General features: G+C 35.3%; 1 protein-coding gene across 1 annotated transcript in view; it reads right to left on the reverse strand.

The window, feature by feature from the left end:
• Positions 1-16668, reverse strand: part of MRPL13 (mitochondrial ribosomal protein L13) — a 49350-nt gene that overhangs the window by 32050 nt on the left and 632 nt on the right. The window contains exons 2-3 of the mRNA XM_033202738.1: positions 15083-15206; positions 4347-4440 (exon numbers count right to left, since the gene is read on the reverse strand). Of these exons, the coding sequence (XP_033058629.1) occupies positions 4347-4440; positions 15083-15206 (218 nt within the window). The remainder of the gene's footprint in view (positions 1-4346; positions 4441-15082; positions 15207-16668) is intronic.

Below are 16668 nucleotides of genomic sequence, written 5' to 3' on the forward strand. Positions count from 1 at the left end.
GGAGAACTACAAACTATTGTCCAAAGAAACCAGAGATGAAGGCTGGGTATAGTGGCTCATGCCTGTAATCCCAGTACTGTGGGAGGCTGAGGTGTGAGAACTGCTTGAGCCCACAAGTTCAAGAAAAGCCTGGACAACACAGTGAGCCTCCATCTCAAGAGAAAAAAACTTTAAGTTAATAATAAAATCAGAGATGACAGCAACAAATGGAAAAACATTCCATGATCATGGATAGGAAGAATCAATATTGTTAAAATGGCCATACTGCCCAAAGTTTATAGATTCAATGCTATTCCTATTAAATTACTACTGAGATTCTTCACAGAACTAGAAAAAAAATTTCAAAATTCATATGAAACCAAAGAAGAGCCCAAATAGCCAAGGCAATCCTAAACAGAAAGAACAAAGCTGGAGGCATCACGCTACCCAGCTTCAAATTATACTACAGGGCTGTAGTAACCAAAACAGCATGGTACTGGTTAAAAAAAAAAAAAAAAAAAAAAAAAAAGACACATAGACCAGTAGATCAAAACAGATAACCCAGAAATAAGACACACCTACAACTATTTGATCTTCGACAAACCTGGCCAAAAAAGCAATGGAGAAAGGATTCCCTGTTCAATAAATGGTGCTGGGAGAACTGGCTAGCCATATGCGGAAGATTGAAATTGGACCCCTTCCTTATACCACATACAAAAATAACTCAGGATGGATTCCAGACTTAAATGTAAAACCCAAAAGTATAAAAACCCTGGAAGACAACCTAGGCAATACCATTAAGAACAAAGGCACGGACAAAGATTTCATGACAAAGATGCAAACTGCAACTCCAACAACAGCATAAATTGACAGATGGGATGTAATTAAACTAAAGAGCTTCTGTACAACAAAAGAAACAATAAACAGACACCTACAGAATGAGAAAAAATTTTTGCAAACTATGCATCTGATAAAGGTCTAGTATCCAGCATCATAAGGAACTTAAATTTACAAAAAGAAATAACAAACCCCATTAAAAAGTGGGCAAAGGACAGGAACATATACTTTTCAAAAGAAGACATACATGTGGCCAACAATCATGGGAAAAAAGCTCAAAATCACTGATCATTAGAGAAATGCAAATCAAAATCACAATGAGATGCCATCTCACACCAGTGAGAATCGCTATTATTAGAAAGTAAAAAAATAACAGACACTGGCAAGGCTGTAGAGAAAAAGGAATGCTTTTACGTTGTTGGTGGGAGTGTTCAACCACTGTGGAAAACAGTGTGGCAACTCCTCAAAGTCCTAAAGACAGAAATACCATTCGACCCAGCAATCCCATTACTAGGTACACACCCTAAGGTATATAAATTGTTCTATTATGAAGACACATCCACATGTGTGTTCACTGCAGCACTATTCGTTATAGTAAAGACATGGAATTAACCTACATGCCCATCAAAGGTAGACTGGATAAAGAAAATGTAGTACATATATACCATGAAATACTACATAGTTATAAAAAAAGAACAAGATCATGTCCTTTGCAGCAACATGGATGCAGCTGGAGGCCATTATTCTAAGCAAACTAACACAAGAACAGAAAACCAAATACTGCATATTCTCACTTATAAGTGGGAGCTCAATGATGAGAATACAAGAACACATAGAGGGGAACAACACACACTGGGGCCTACTGGAGGGTGGAGGCTGGGAGTAGAGAGAGGAAAATAACTAATGGGTACTAGGCTTAATATCTGGGTGATGAAATAACCTGTACAACAAATCCCCATGACACAAGTTTAACTATGTAACAAACTTCACATGTAACTGAACTTAAAAGTTAAAAAAAAAACAAAAAAAACAAGAATTGAAAAAAAATGTTTATCAGCCCTTTATAAAAGCCAAATTTTTCATTTCAAAAAACAGAACAATGATCAAGTATCATAAATCATTTTGTGCACTACTACTTAGTAACCAAAAATAATACTTACAAAAAGGTTGAGAATTTTCTATTAAGTGAAAAAGGATATAAACTTGTATATACAGTTATCCCTCTCCATCTGTTGAGGACTAGTTCCAGGACCTCCTGCGGATACCAAAGTCCAGGGATGTTCATATTCCTGATATAAAATGGTGTAGTAATTGCATATAACCTACATATATCCTCTTGTATACTTTAAATCATCTCTAGATTACTTATAATACCCAATATAATGTAAACGCTTTGTAAATAGCTGTTATGCTGTATTGTTTAGGGAATAATGACAAGAAAAATGTTTGCACATGTTCAGTATTGATGCAATTAAAAAAAAAATTACAGGCCAGGTGCAGTGGCTCACGCCTGTAATCACAGCACTTTGGGAGGCCAAGGCAGGCAGATCACCTGAGGTCAGGAGTTCGAGACCAGTCTAGCCAACATGGAGAAAGCCTGTCCCTACTAAAAATACAAAAGTTAGTTAGACATGGTGGTGTGCACCTGTAGTCCCAGTTACTTGGGAGGCCGAGGCAGCAGAATTGCTTGAACCTGGAAGGTGGAGGTTGCAGTGAGCCAAGATCGTACCATTGCACTCCAGCCTGGGTGACAGAGCAAGACTCTATCTCAAGAAACAAAACAAAACAAAACAAAAATTTTACATTTCCACAATGTGGAATCCATAGATATGGAGGGCTGATTGTATATTAAAATGTTAACTCATGGGATCAGGAGTGAATTTTACTTGCCTCTTTAAACTTCTCTATATTTTCTAAAATTAGTATATCCTAAAAATTTTACAACTAGCAAGCTAAATTTGAATATGTAATTGTAATATAGTGTTATGAGCATAATAAAGTAGTATGTCCAAAGTGTAAGTGAACAGTCAACAGAAACAAAAAGCAATCAACTCTTTGAGTGATGAGGAAATAGAAAAGGTATCCCAGAAAATGTGACATCTGAGCCAATTTTTCATGGATAAATAGAAGAATTCCTCACTGTCAGGGAACAACACGTGCAAAGGCAGAAAGGAATGAAATAGCAATATGTTGTCTAAGAAGAACTATGAACCAGCAGTGGGAACTGGTTTCCAATGACTTGTAAAGGAGTTTGAATTTTCATCTATCAGTGGGAAAGCACTACTGACAGGGACACTACTAGCTGATGTACACATTATGGTAGCTGTTCACTACTGGTTTCCTTCATTTGCAGTAATACTACATATTATTGCTATAGTCATTTCCATAGTATTTTGTGTCAATATTTCCCTTTATGCTTTTATCACATTATATTATTCTGACTTTTAACATTTCTTTCCCAATTACCTCTCAATTTTGTAGAACTTGGTTTATACACAGAGATTTGCCAATAGCTGACATTACTAAAGATGGATGTAAATTCAGTTTTGTTAAGTTATATAAAGATTTCATGAATGTATTTTAAGGGGAGGAATGGGCAAAGGCTGGCTCAAAGAAGCAAAACAGTTGTTCCAAATATTTAAGATGCACTTGGGGCAAGAGATGAAAAGAAACGAATGGGAACATCAAAGGTGAAGATGCATTTGGAAATAAAATAGTGATTTTGATCAAGAATAAAAGATCAACATTCCTAACCATAACTTGGGTAATAGTATAGAAACTATACTTAATTAAATGTGCACATGACCTGAGGCTGTGGATTAACTAATACATGAGATGATAAAATCAGGATCTTAAAAGGCTGGAGATAAAATTTAACATGGAGTAAACTTAAGGTCTTATAATTGAATTAAATTACAACTAAAGCACACAGGAAGGAGGAGACATGATTCAACAGGAGTATACCTGAAAAACACTCAGGAGTTTTAGCTGACAGTAAACTCAAACACAGAAATACTATGGCCTTGAAGAAAAGTTCTACTGCAACAGAAGATTGCCTAACTGAAAAATGGAGGAGAGTCACGCTGTATTTGGAAACCAAAAGAACACACCCAGGTGAGTGTATTTACTTAAGAGCGATACTGACAAACAAGATTTTATCTAGAGAAGAGTGACCATTCCTTAAACATCTTGTTAACTTTCAGGTGTTTGGGATGGTTCTGAAAACAGCAGTAAGATGAATTATAGGAAGCAGAAATACAGAAGTAAAAGATTGACTAAAACATGAGATTAATCTTGTTCACAGGTTATATGAAACATTTCTAGGATAAACAAATACTGTCAGGTAATAACTACATTTGGTATAGTTGTGTGGTTTTTAAAAATTGAGTAAATTATATACATGGCATGAGTAAAATTAGTAATAAATGCCAATTCTTAAAAATATCTTTTTTCTTTTAAGAAAGAACAACTGTATTCTTAAAGTAATATATTTTAACTACCTGCTTTCCCTGACAATAGCATTATCTTACCCAGTATGCGAAGAGTATACTTTTTGTTCCCATTTGTTTCCAGAAAATGCAATGTGTCTTGTGTTCATTATAACAACATGATCCCCACAGTCACCTAGATTTTAAAAAGAAACAAGATTTTGTATGAAAAATACAAACCTTAAGAAAAAGTGTCCTTGGTTATTTATAAAGCCTAAGTTCAAACAACGTATTAAAAAATAAAAAGCAAGTCACAGTGCAACATCAAAAATCCTTGAATAGACTTCTGTTACTTTTTAATATAACATCTAAGTATAGAAAGAGTTGGCTGGCCATTTGGAAAATCTCAACAGTGCAAAGTAAAAGAAATTTAATAAGGGTGCCAATAACAACAATACATCTTTTAAAGGCAAATTACTGTTATTACTCTTCCAATTAATAATTACACTTCAGTAAAAATGTTTGTATTAAGTGCCTTTAAATGTCTGATACAAAATTTCCCTGAAAAATAGCCAAGAAAATGAAAACAATATGTATATAGACATAAAAAAGCATGTTTAACCTATAGGTAAATTGAAAACAAACATAAAACATTACAATTGATTATCATTTTTTTCAAATTTAGAGAACAGACTGCTATGATCTTATTAACTACCATGGAAAGGTTTTTTTCCAACTATGTTTATAGTAAATTTAAACTGCTACTCTCAACTATGACTACACAAACATATTTGACAGGACAGATGACCTGAAAATCAAAATATGTGTATCTGCACTCATTTTCTATCCCTAAGTTTGGCTGTTCATCTGAAAACAAACTAAAAAGTTAACATGTACATTTTCAAATGACTTACTACACATGACAAAATCAAGTAATCAGAAACATTTATAAAACACCTATTCTACTAATAGAAAAAAACAAACCTGAAGATATTCTAGAAGCTTAAGAAAAAAAAAAACACACTAAAAATAAGAAACGCAAGTACAATATATATGAAAACTAAAGATTTTAAGATTCTATGCAGAGCTCTAAATTTGAATGGCAGAATTTTCAGAGACGTTCATAGTCTATATAGGAAAAGAATAAATAAAAGAAAATAAAGCAAGTGGGTTTTCGTCACTAGAGTGAAAGGAAATTCAGAGGTATGAATGAAAGACCTGGGAAGCTTGCTGTTATTAGATGGAAAAGAATAGTCTGACAGTATTTAATTAAATGATTGAAGTTCCAAAAAGTGACACCCTGTTGGCTATTGAGGCAGTTGGGCAAATGCAGCAGAAGAGTAAATAAAGAAGGTGAGAAGATAACCAGACAGCCTCAGAAAACGATGAAATTACTTTAGCTTACATTCAGACATTTACAGCAGAAGATTAACTGATTTGCAAAGGCTCACACACTAAGTTACCTAATACCCAGTAGAGGCTCTTTCCATAACATCTATTTGGGGGGAAAAAATGAATCTTTAAACTTTCCACTAAAACTGAATTTACTTTTAAATTGTTAAGTTTTAAATACAGGTAAAGCATCTTGAGCCACTCAAAAAATATTTATAGAGAGCAAAAAAATCTTTCATGGGGCATTAGACAGATTGCCACGAAGTAACTGAAAATCATATTCTTTCAGTTCTAAGGTATCACATCTAATCTAGGAAAAATTGTTCTTCCTCAATAATATATGCCAAATCTCTAGTAAATTCATTCTAAGAAGCATTTCTCTACTAACGCTAAACAAAAACTAACCAGCAATTAAATACATGCTTTTACTGTATTTCATTAACAGTAAAATCAGTATTACTGTAAGACTGTAACCCTGGATATAGCACAATTGCTTCTGTCTAAATTTCTATTAAGTTAAATAGTTTCATTTAAAAATTTTTAATTTAAAACTGCACATTTAATATATATGTACCAAATGTAAATAAATCATAGTTCTAGTGCTTGATCAAGAGATGTTCTGAAGAGAAATTAAGTTGAAAAATAGTATAATAGTAAACAATTTTTAGAAATTGTGAGTTTATAAAAATTCTAATCTTAAACTTCTAACTTTATCTGACTCCTCAGTATAACACTAGGTGCTAAATTAAATGGCCAAATACATTCAAACTAATTCAGACAAAGTGAAAACTCAACAGCTTCATGTCACAAAACCTAAGGTCTCAGGTAGGTTACACCATCAGGGACACCTCTTAGTCCTACACCGCCTCAATGTTTTGGCCCATCTTCTCCCTTAAGCCAGAATTAAGTCGTAATTTTTCCTCAAAATTGCCTGGGAGGAAAGGAAGTAATATTTATTCAATATCTTCTACTTTCAAAGCACTGAGCTAGGCATTTTATAGTCACTTTTAACACTCAAAGTCTCACAACTATCGTATTAGGTAAAGCTAATGTACTCCCTCTGCCTGACACTTTTACTATTTAATAATGTTTAATGAGAAAACAGAGTCAGAGGTTAAACAACTCAGCGAAAATGATATGTCTAATAAGTGGTAAAGTGAAGCTTCAAATACAACCCTAGTAAAACTTCAAAGGCAGATCTTACATGTCTACCACAACCAGATGGCAAAAAGTGGTAGTTACAATGCCATAAGGAGGCAATGATATCATTCACTAATCAATTACGTATTCTTTTCTGCTACATTCTAAGATCTCAGAAGTCCTTCTCAGCAAACCACTGACAGGTTACAGTTATTTGCCATCTTTGTACTTCCCCATGTACCAACTCCTTGGTTAGGGATTCAAGGAGACCTAGAGTATAGGATAACTTTTTGTAGCCTTATTTACCAGTTTTTCCAACACTACTGTCTGCGCCAAGTAAGCCATGCCATTTAGGTTGGTGCAAAAGTAATTGCAGTTTTTGCAACTGAAATAACGAACTCTACTTTGTTCTAGCATTTGTATAATTTTTTTGGTCCTAGATCCCTGCTGCAGACTCTTAATTATAGATCCCTCATATAGAGTTACCAGACACAGTAAGTTTACGAAAATCCCTAGTGTTCGTTTTTAACCATGTTTGAAATATTCCATGCAAGGGCAAATTCAGATAGAGACACTAATTTAGCTTGCTGGGAGTCTCCAGCTCTTTTAAAATTTACTTTATAACCCTTTTCCATTGATGAACAAATCCACTTGCTATGTATTACATACTTACTAATGCCATGTACCATTCTCGATGCTGGGGATATAGCAATGAATGTAACTGAAAAACCTCTTTTTATTTTTTTAAACTTTTATTTTAGGTTCAGGGGTAAATGTACAGGTGTGTTATACAGGTAAATTGCATGTCATGGGGGCTGAATACACAGATTATTTTGTCACCGAAGCAATAAGCATAGTACGCAATAGGTAGTTTTTTGACCCTCCCACTCCTCCCACTCTCCACCCTCAAGTAGTTGCCTGTTGTTCCCTTTGTGCCCATGAGTACCCAATGTTTAACTCCCACTTATAAGTGAGAACATGCAGTATTTGGTTTTCTGTTCTTGTGTTAGTTTACTTAGGATAATGGCCTCCAGCTCCATCCATGTTCCTGCAAAGGACATGATCTCATTTTTTAATGACTCTACAGTATTCTATGGTGTATATGTACCACATTTTCTTTATCCAGTCTACCACTGATGGGCACTTACGTTGATGCCGTATCTTTGCTATTATGAATAGTGCTAAATGAACTGTACATGCTTTAAGTTCTTTCAGAAGTTCTTTAAGTTCTTTCTTTCAGAAATCACCAAATTGCTTTCCAGAATGACTGAACTAATTTGCACTCCCACCAGCAGTGTATAAGCATGACCTTTTCTCCTTGCCCTTGCCAACGTCTATTATTTTTTGACCTTTTAGTGATAGCCATTCTGACTGGTGTGAGATGGTATCTCATTGTGGTTTTGACTTACATTTCTCTAATTATTAGCGATACGGGCATTTTTTCATTTGCTTGTTGACTGTATGTCTTCTTTTGAAAAGTGTCTCTTTATGTATGTCCTTTGCTCACTTTTTAATGGGGTGGTTTTTTGCTTATAAATTTAAGTTCCTTAAAGATAAATTCTTGTTAATAAATCTTATGTTCTAGTGGAAAAGCCAGGTAATAAACAAACAAATAAATGAAAATGCAATATGCCAGGAGCTGATGAACATGGGAAGATAAAGAGTAATAGGGTGGAGGGATTATTAACTGGTACAGGTTTTTCATGAACTTAATTTTCATTTCTCTGGGATAATGTCCAAGAGAAATGAAACTGCTGTGCTATATAGTAAGCTCATGTTTAGTTTTAGAAGAAACTGCCATATTCTTTTCCAGAGTTGCTGTACCATGTTACATTTCTACCAGCAATGCATCAGTAATCCAGTTTCTATGCATCCTCATGAGCACTTGTCACTATTTTTTATATTAGCTATTTTGAGAGTTGTGTAGTATTATCTCGCTGTGGTTTTAATTTGCATTTCCCTAATGGCTACTTATATTGAACATCTTTTCATGTACTTATCTGCCATCTGTTCATGTATTCTGCCCATAGTCTAATTAGATTGTTTGATTTTACTGTTGAGTTTTGAAAGTTCTTTATATATTTTAGATATGACTTTTGTGGATGATGTGGTTTGCAAATATTTTCTTCCAGTCTGTAGCTTGTTTTTTTCCCCTTTATAGGGTTGAATCCTTCCTTATAAGCTGTTTGCTTTAGCATAGTGGTTTTTAAAGTGCAGGTGATTCAGTCTTAGGCTTCTAAAAGGTGACTCAAGGCACAAGGATCCAGGTTCTTCTTCATTCAACTAGGACAGTACTGCTTTTATTTATTGGGTTTCCTTGAAGATTTAGTTTGAGAAATGTTTGAAAAATAGCTATTCTGAATTAGTGATAAACAACAAAGTTTGGCTTTGGCCTTTATGTTTGTTTCTAAGTTTGGAAGGACAAATGTCCCAATGGCTACTTCAGTGTTATTTCTGGCATCATAGGTTACCACAAAATCTGCTGAATGTATAGATACTGTAACACGAACAAGGCATACTGTTTAATTTATTGACAATATCGATATAGTCACTTCCAAAGGAGATACGTATTCTAGATATAACCTGAAGCAAAAATCTACTGCAGTGCTTTGTAGGATGATATTCTAGGAGTGAGGTGAAGTATAAATGTACAATTTAGATTGCAAAATTAAAATACTGTGATATTAACATTTGAATTACATTTATACATTTAACTGAATAGTAAGAGAAAAATATGTTAGCTAAGCAACTTTAAGAAGAGCATCATAAACTTACAAGGCACAATACTACAGATTAGATTTAGATCATAAATCTGATCTCTGTTGAATTGTTTGGTATGTTAGCATTCATAACATTAATCTTTATAAACTGAGTGCAACTTTTATTTCGTTCAATGCAGAACAGAAATATTTTAACATAATCTAATTTTAGCAAAGCTAAAGAAAGGTTTTCCTCTGCTTCCTTTAAATGCTCCTATAGTCCTCCTCAATGAATTAATCAGTTGGCAGTGAAAGGAGTAGAATCCTCATAAAGAATAAGTCATACTCCACTAATCACCACATACAACCTTTCTTTTCATTTATCAGAAACATGTTCAAAATGTTCCCAAGTCCCAAATTCAAGAGGGCAGCTCTTATTAGAAGGAGGGATTCCTTTACTAGCTCCACATCCTTTCTACCTTAACCCACATTTTCCATAAAAAATAAACTTATAATGAAAAGTCAATTTCCACAACACTTCACAAACATCCATTTCACAAATAAGGTAGTTTAAATATTGTATACATTATGTTCAGATACATTATTTGTTAATTTTTACAACCATTCCTAGAACAATGATCATCATTTGTAATATTATTTTTCTGGGAAACTGTAGGTCAATTTTCAAAAAAATATATTTATAGTGATTATGAGCCCATAATATCTGCTCAATAAATGTTTATTAAACCACTAAATGTTAGAATGAACTTTTAAAACACAACATATTTATAAATTGAAAATTGCTTGCAATTTAAGTTTTGATTTTAGTGACATCTTGTGGACACAAGAAGTTTTGCTAATATGTTACCTATTAAATACAGCGAAACATGCCCAGGCAAGGTGACTCATATGTGTAATTCCAGCACTTTGTGAGGCTGAGGTGAGTGGATCGCTTGAGTTCAGGAGTTTAAGACCAGCTTCTGCAACATTGTGAAATCCCGTCTCTACAAAAACTACAAAAAACTTAGCTGGATATGATGGTGCACGCCTATAGTCCCAGCTACCTGGGAGGCTCAGAAGGTGGAGGTTGCAGTGAGCTGTGATGGCTCCATTGCACTGCAGCCTGAGTGGCAGAGTAAGACTCTGTCTCAAAACACATAGTGAAACAAAAATGCAATTCAGTCTTTAAAAATAAGTTTCTACTTTCACAGAAACCTAATAGGCAGCCACAACAGCTCTTCTGGTATCCTAGCAGAATGCCTATTCATCCATATCTAAGATACACTTTTGCAATGACGACCTGGTAATAAGGAAACAGAACTTTGAGTAGACAGATAGTGCTATATTTGGAGATAGAAATTAGGTGACTGCTACTAATTGCACTTTTCTTCAAATTTTGTATTATTTGCATTTCTGCAGAGACAACCTAAGAGATCTCATTTATTATCTGCTGATACCATTGCTAAGGAAAAAGCAGCAGGAATACTCAGTACAAGTGGTTAAGTATCACCAGAGTGAAGTGGAATGGGGAATTTCCTACATGAGAAACAGGTGCCTAAGTTCTAGTCCCAGTTGTATTATAATATAGCTGAATAGCAATGAAATCCTGATGAAAATGCTGTGACCAGAGGTTCAGAGGAATCTAACTCCGTATCTCCTCCAGAAGCAGTGGTTCAGTATTCACTAACCCAGTGTTCACAGGATAACTACAGGGAACAAGAACTGACTACTCACAAAACATCTATTTGAAAGTGTCATTCCACAAACGATTTCTGGCAAGCATCTATGATGGGCCAGACATTGTACTGGGGGGTGCTTGAAAAACAAAGATTAACAAGACAAAACCTCAGATTCATATTATATACTCACAGATTTCAGAGTGTGGGTTTATTTTGATCTTACTGAAATTTTCATTAGGTAGAGAAAAAAGGTTAGAGCAGCATAAATCTTTGCTCTTGCCCAAATCAAATCATTTGGAATATCCTTCCTCTTAGCTCCACAGATCCAAAAATCTGACTTAGCTTCAATGCCAGAGCCCTGACTAAAAGTATTTTCTTCATTTTCACAACTGGAATTCATAAATGCAAGCGCATTCACTTAACAAACATTTCTTACATTCCAACTATGTGTCAAGCACTATTACAGGTACCAGGGACACTGCTGTGTACAAAATAGGCAACATTTTTTGTGCTCTGGAAACTTAAGTCTAGTGAAGGAAGGTAGATAATAAACAGATACTTACATAACATTTCAGGTGATACATGAACACTATTTTTTTTTTAAAGCAAGGAAAAAAGTATACAGAGTGAAAGGGTGAGCAGAGGAATCAGGGAAGGCCTCTCTCAGAATATAAATGCCTGAGTAGAAATCTGAAATACATGAAGAAATAAGCTATGCAGATATCTGGTAAAGAATATCTAGGCAGAGGGAACAGAGTGTGAAAAGGGCCTAAGGGCTGGGTGTGGTGGCTCACGCCTATAATCCCAGCACTTTGGGAGGCCAAGGTGGATGGATCACTTGCAATCAGGAGTTCAACACCAGCCTGGCAACTTGGTGAAACCCCGTCTCTACTAAAAATACAAACTTAGTCGGGTGTGGTAGCATATGCCTGTAATCGCAGCTTCTTGGGAGGCTGAGGCAGGAGAAATGCTTGAATCCAGGAGGCGGAGGTTGCAGTGAGCCAAGATCGGGTCGCTGCACTCTAGCCTGGGCAACAAAGTGAGACTCTGTCTCAAAAAAAAAAAGGGCATAAGGCAAAAATGTGCTCGGCAGGCAAGTTAATGGAACAGCACAGGCCTGAGTGGATTGACAGAAATAATTAATTAAATAGTAAATAAATAAAAAAAGGAAAGAAAGTCAGAAAGGTAACAGGGACCATATTATTATTATTATTATTTTTTTTTTTTTTTTGAGGCGGAGTCTCGCTTTGTCGCCCGGACTGGAGTGCAGTGGCCGGATCTCAGCTCACTGCAAGCTCCGCCTCCCGGGTTTACGCCATTCTCCTGCCTCAGCCTCCCAAGTAGCTGGGACTACAGGCGCCTGCCACCTCGCCCGGCTAGTTTTTGTATTTTTAGTAGAGACGGGGTTTCACCGTGTTAGCCAGGATGGTCTCGATCTCCTGACCTCGTGATCCGCCCGTCTCGGCCTCCCAAAGTGCTGGGATTACAGGCTTGAGCCACCGCGCCCGGCCAGGGACCATATTATTTAAGTTCTTGTAGGACACACAGAAATTTCATTTGGAGAAGATAACTGTAGTTGATCTATGGAGAAAAAATTACATGGAGGCAATGGCAGAAGAAAACAGATCACACTGAGACAGTTTTTGGAATAAAAACAGGATAGAGCACAGCAGTTTAAAATCAGGGTAGAGGGAGAGATGATGAGAGGTGCCAGAGTTCAGATATACTTTTTTCTAATATATTTTTAAATATGTGTGTGTATGTGTATATATATATATGAAATGAAAAGGATGCTTGTTTTATTTTTTATTTTTTTGGTTGAACAAAGAGGAGTTGCAGATAAGACAACGCCTTCAAACCAGAGCAACAAAAAGAATAGTGATGCTATTAAATGAGATGGAAAACTGGGAAGGAACAGGTTGGTTTGGGTGAAGTAGACAAGAAGTAAGACGTCTCCAAATGGACTTATTCATTGGAGATGTCTACTAGACACTAGAAAAATTTGCTTAATAGAAATTTGTATATGTGAGTCTAGGATACAGGGAAGGGGTCAAAACTGGAGATTTAAATTTGGGAGGCATTAACATATAGATGATTTTTAGATACATGAGACATAATGCAATCATCTAAGGCATGGGGCCTTGGGCACTTCAAGGACTGGGCCCTGAGGCACTTCCAATTTTTGGTGAGAAGAGCATTGGAGAGTTTAGAAAGCTGAGGATAGCCAAGGGTACTAAGAAAGGGAGAAGAAACAGGGAAACAAGTGAAGAATGTGTTTCAAGAAGAAAGTTCTCTAGATGAAAATTAGCCTGCACTCCTCAAAAGGTTGAGAAGAAAAGAAGGATTATTCTAGATTAAGAGACTAAAGGAGCATAACAACCAAAGACAATACATAAACCTAGGTTGCATCCTGGTTCAAAAAAATAATAGCTATAAGAAACATACTTGGGACAACCAGAGAAATTTAAAAATGCACTGAACATTAGACCATCTAATTAAAGTACTGTTTATTTTCTTACGTGTGTCAATGGCATTCTGGTTACATAGAGAGTATCTTTATTTTTAGGAGATGTACGGTGAAGTATTTTGGGGGAATTATAATGGCATCTGCAATGTATTTTCAAATGGTTTAATAAAAAATATATGATAAAATGTTAACAACTGTATTTAGGTGGAGAGTATAAAGAAATTCATTGTACTATTCTTTGACCTTTTCTGATAGTTTGAAACCTTTTATAATAAAAGTAAGAAAAAAGCAAAGGACAAACAACTCAGTGGAAGAATTTGCAAAAGACATGCATAGACATTTCACAGAAGAGGAGGCTATAAAGACCAATAAATGAAAAGATGCTCAGCCAGCCGTATTTGTCATCAGGAAAATGCAAATTGAAATCACAAAGCAAGCATTTTACATCTACCAGAATAGTCAAAATTAAGAAGAATGAACATATCAAGTGTTATTGAAGATGAGGAGTAATGGAAACTCTTTGCATGCTACTGGCATGATAAAGACTCAATTTCTATGCACCTTAAAACCCAGTAATTCCTGTCCTTTGGGCATACCTTGGAAAAATTCTTCCATGTGTACTAGGAAAATGGCACAAGAATATTGATAGCAACATTAATGTAATATAACATAATGGCAAAAAAACTGGAAACAAACCAATGCTGAGTATATTCATTTCACCATTATAATTGTTATTATGGTTAATTTCCTTTAAAATATCACATATTTTTATAGACACATCTTTGTATGTTTAATATATTGCACAATAAAAGCTAAATAAAAATGTGATCAATTGCAGCAAATGCTGTTGACAAGTCAACCAGTATGAGGACTAAAAACTGACATCTGGATCTGGCCATGAACTGCTGGGGTAAATGAGGTCTATCAAAAACTATCTGTAAGCAGAAATCTTCTAGAATGAAAACAACTTTTTAATTTTATTTTAGAAAAAGGATACAGAAAAGCAAGTCTATTAATCTTATTAGTGAAAATAAGCTTCCCATACCTAGCTAGCACCATATATTTTTCTAGGGGAAATGATTTTTTTAGAAGAGAGGACAAAATTATTTCCCTTAAAAACTCTTTATATGCACGTCATCATGTGAAAGGACATACATAAAAGTGAAAGTTTAAGTCATGGGGCAATTCAGGTTATTTCTGAGTGTTAAAAGAAGGGCTATTAATAATTTTGCTGGGCAGTGGCATAAAATATGCTTGTTCTGGGTAAACTGATCCATATGGTTTTCCCGTGAATAAGGCAAATTCAGTTTAGGGCGCCAGTATGGTTTCAGCAAGAATGGAATACAGGATCCTCAGGAAAAATAAAAAGGGTCCTTAAACTCAGCCCTGTCAAATTTCACCAAGATTCTACTCCAGCATGAAAACGACAGTGGTTAATGACAGGTCTAAAATAATACTTACTCAGTGCATGGTACACAGGTTTATGTAATCCCTGAAGTCTTGTTGATGCCATAGCGGCAAGTTTGCCAGGTGGCTGCATTTTCCCATCTAAGAGATACCATATTCTAGCAAAAGTGGCCCATTGCTTAGAAAAAAAAAAAGAGAGGAAAAAATAAAGACAATTGTCATTAAAATGGAAATACAGTAATTAAATTTATTATTATATAATATCACGTGTTCTACAATTAATGTCAACAATTTCTTTGAAAACTAACTCTATCGCTAAAGAATTTTTGTTTTCATTTCTATTTCTGGAAAAGGGTTTTTTTTTTCTCTAATCATTCTGCAAAGACAAACACAGTAATTATTCCTGCCTGGTTTCCTGTTAGCAATATGACTTACATTTTGCTATAAATATCCCAAAGATATATTTCCCTTTACATTATGACTTTTTTTTTTTTTTGTATAACACATAATAGAATCTGGAGGGGCAATGAGAAGCTTATAAGAAAGTAGAAGCTCTTTATGAAGGTCTTCAAAAACATTTATAGATTAGTAGGTACATTATATTGAAAGCTGAGTGGCCAATTGGAAACTGAAGACGATTCGGAAGTTCAATTCCTGGGGAGAGTAAAATAGAACAGTGCAGTCGGGAAACTACAGATGGATGATGTGGAATAAATTTCAACTTTAAAAAGTTGCCTGAAATAGTCATCTTTAGGTTACCTCAGGAATAGACCATTGTTTTTACAGTCGTCATCAGTGTATTCAAATTCTTAGAAAATTCTAGGCCAGAAAGATCTCCACCAGATGCTTTCTCTATGCATATACACAAGAGGCTAAACAATGCTGGAAAAATAAAACGAGGCTAGCTGGTTTTATTTTAAATTTACTTATCACAACCTCAAACTAATCTACATATAAGAAAAAGGCCAGTTTTTGTCCCCATCCACTGTAGACAAATAGTTTGATACTTTGACAGGGAAAAAAAAAAAAAAAAACTTTAATGAAAAAAATACAAATGCTGGACGATGTCAATTGCTAAAAAAGCTTTTAAAAGTTTTATTTTACTTCCTGTATTTATCTCATCACAGACAGGCAACAAACAGTCCACGGAAGGAACCACACTTGGAGCGGCACTGGGTTGAGTCATCTTAGACCGATATAACCCAAACTAACTCCTATTCTTCCACCTGAAACCTGGTTCAATCTCAGCCTTCCCTATCTCAGTTGATGACACACCCTCCAGGTGTACAAACCAAAAATCCTTGGGGTAATCCTTGTTTCTTCTTTTGCTGTTGGCCTATATTCAATCTTCAGGAAGTCCTATTGACTCCCCTTTCAAACAAAACCTGACCACTTTCAATACACTCCATAGGATTTCCAGCGTCTCTGCACCATCACGTCTCGCCTGGATTACTGTAATACCCTCCAAACATATTCTTTGCTTCTGTCCTCTACTAACCTCTATTTCTGAACAGTCTATTCTCAACCCAGCAGTGAGAGTGCTCCTTTTGACACCAGGTCAGATCATGTTACTACTCCTTGGATCAAAACTCTCCAATAGGTCCCCATTTTACTCAGTAAAAAAAGCAAAATATTACAAC

The sequence above is a fragment of the Trachypithecus francoisi genome, unplaced genomic scaffold, assembly GCF_009764315.1.
Source record: "Trachypithecus francoisi isolate TF-2019V2 unplaced genomic scaffold, Tfra_2.0 Lachesis_group7, whole genome shotgun sequence".
NCBI classification, from domain to species: domain Eukaryota; kingdom Metazoa; phylum Chordata; class Mammalia; order Primates; family Cercopithecidae; genus Trachypithecus; species Trachypithecus francoisi.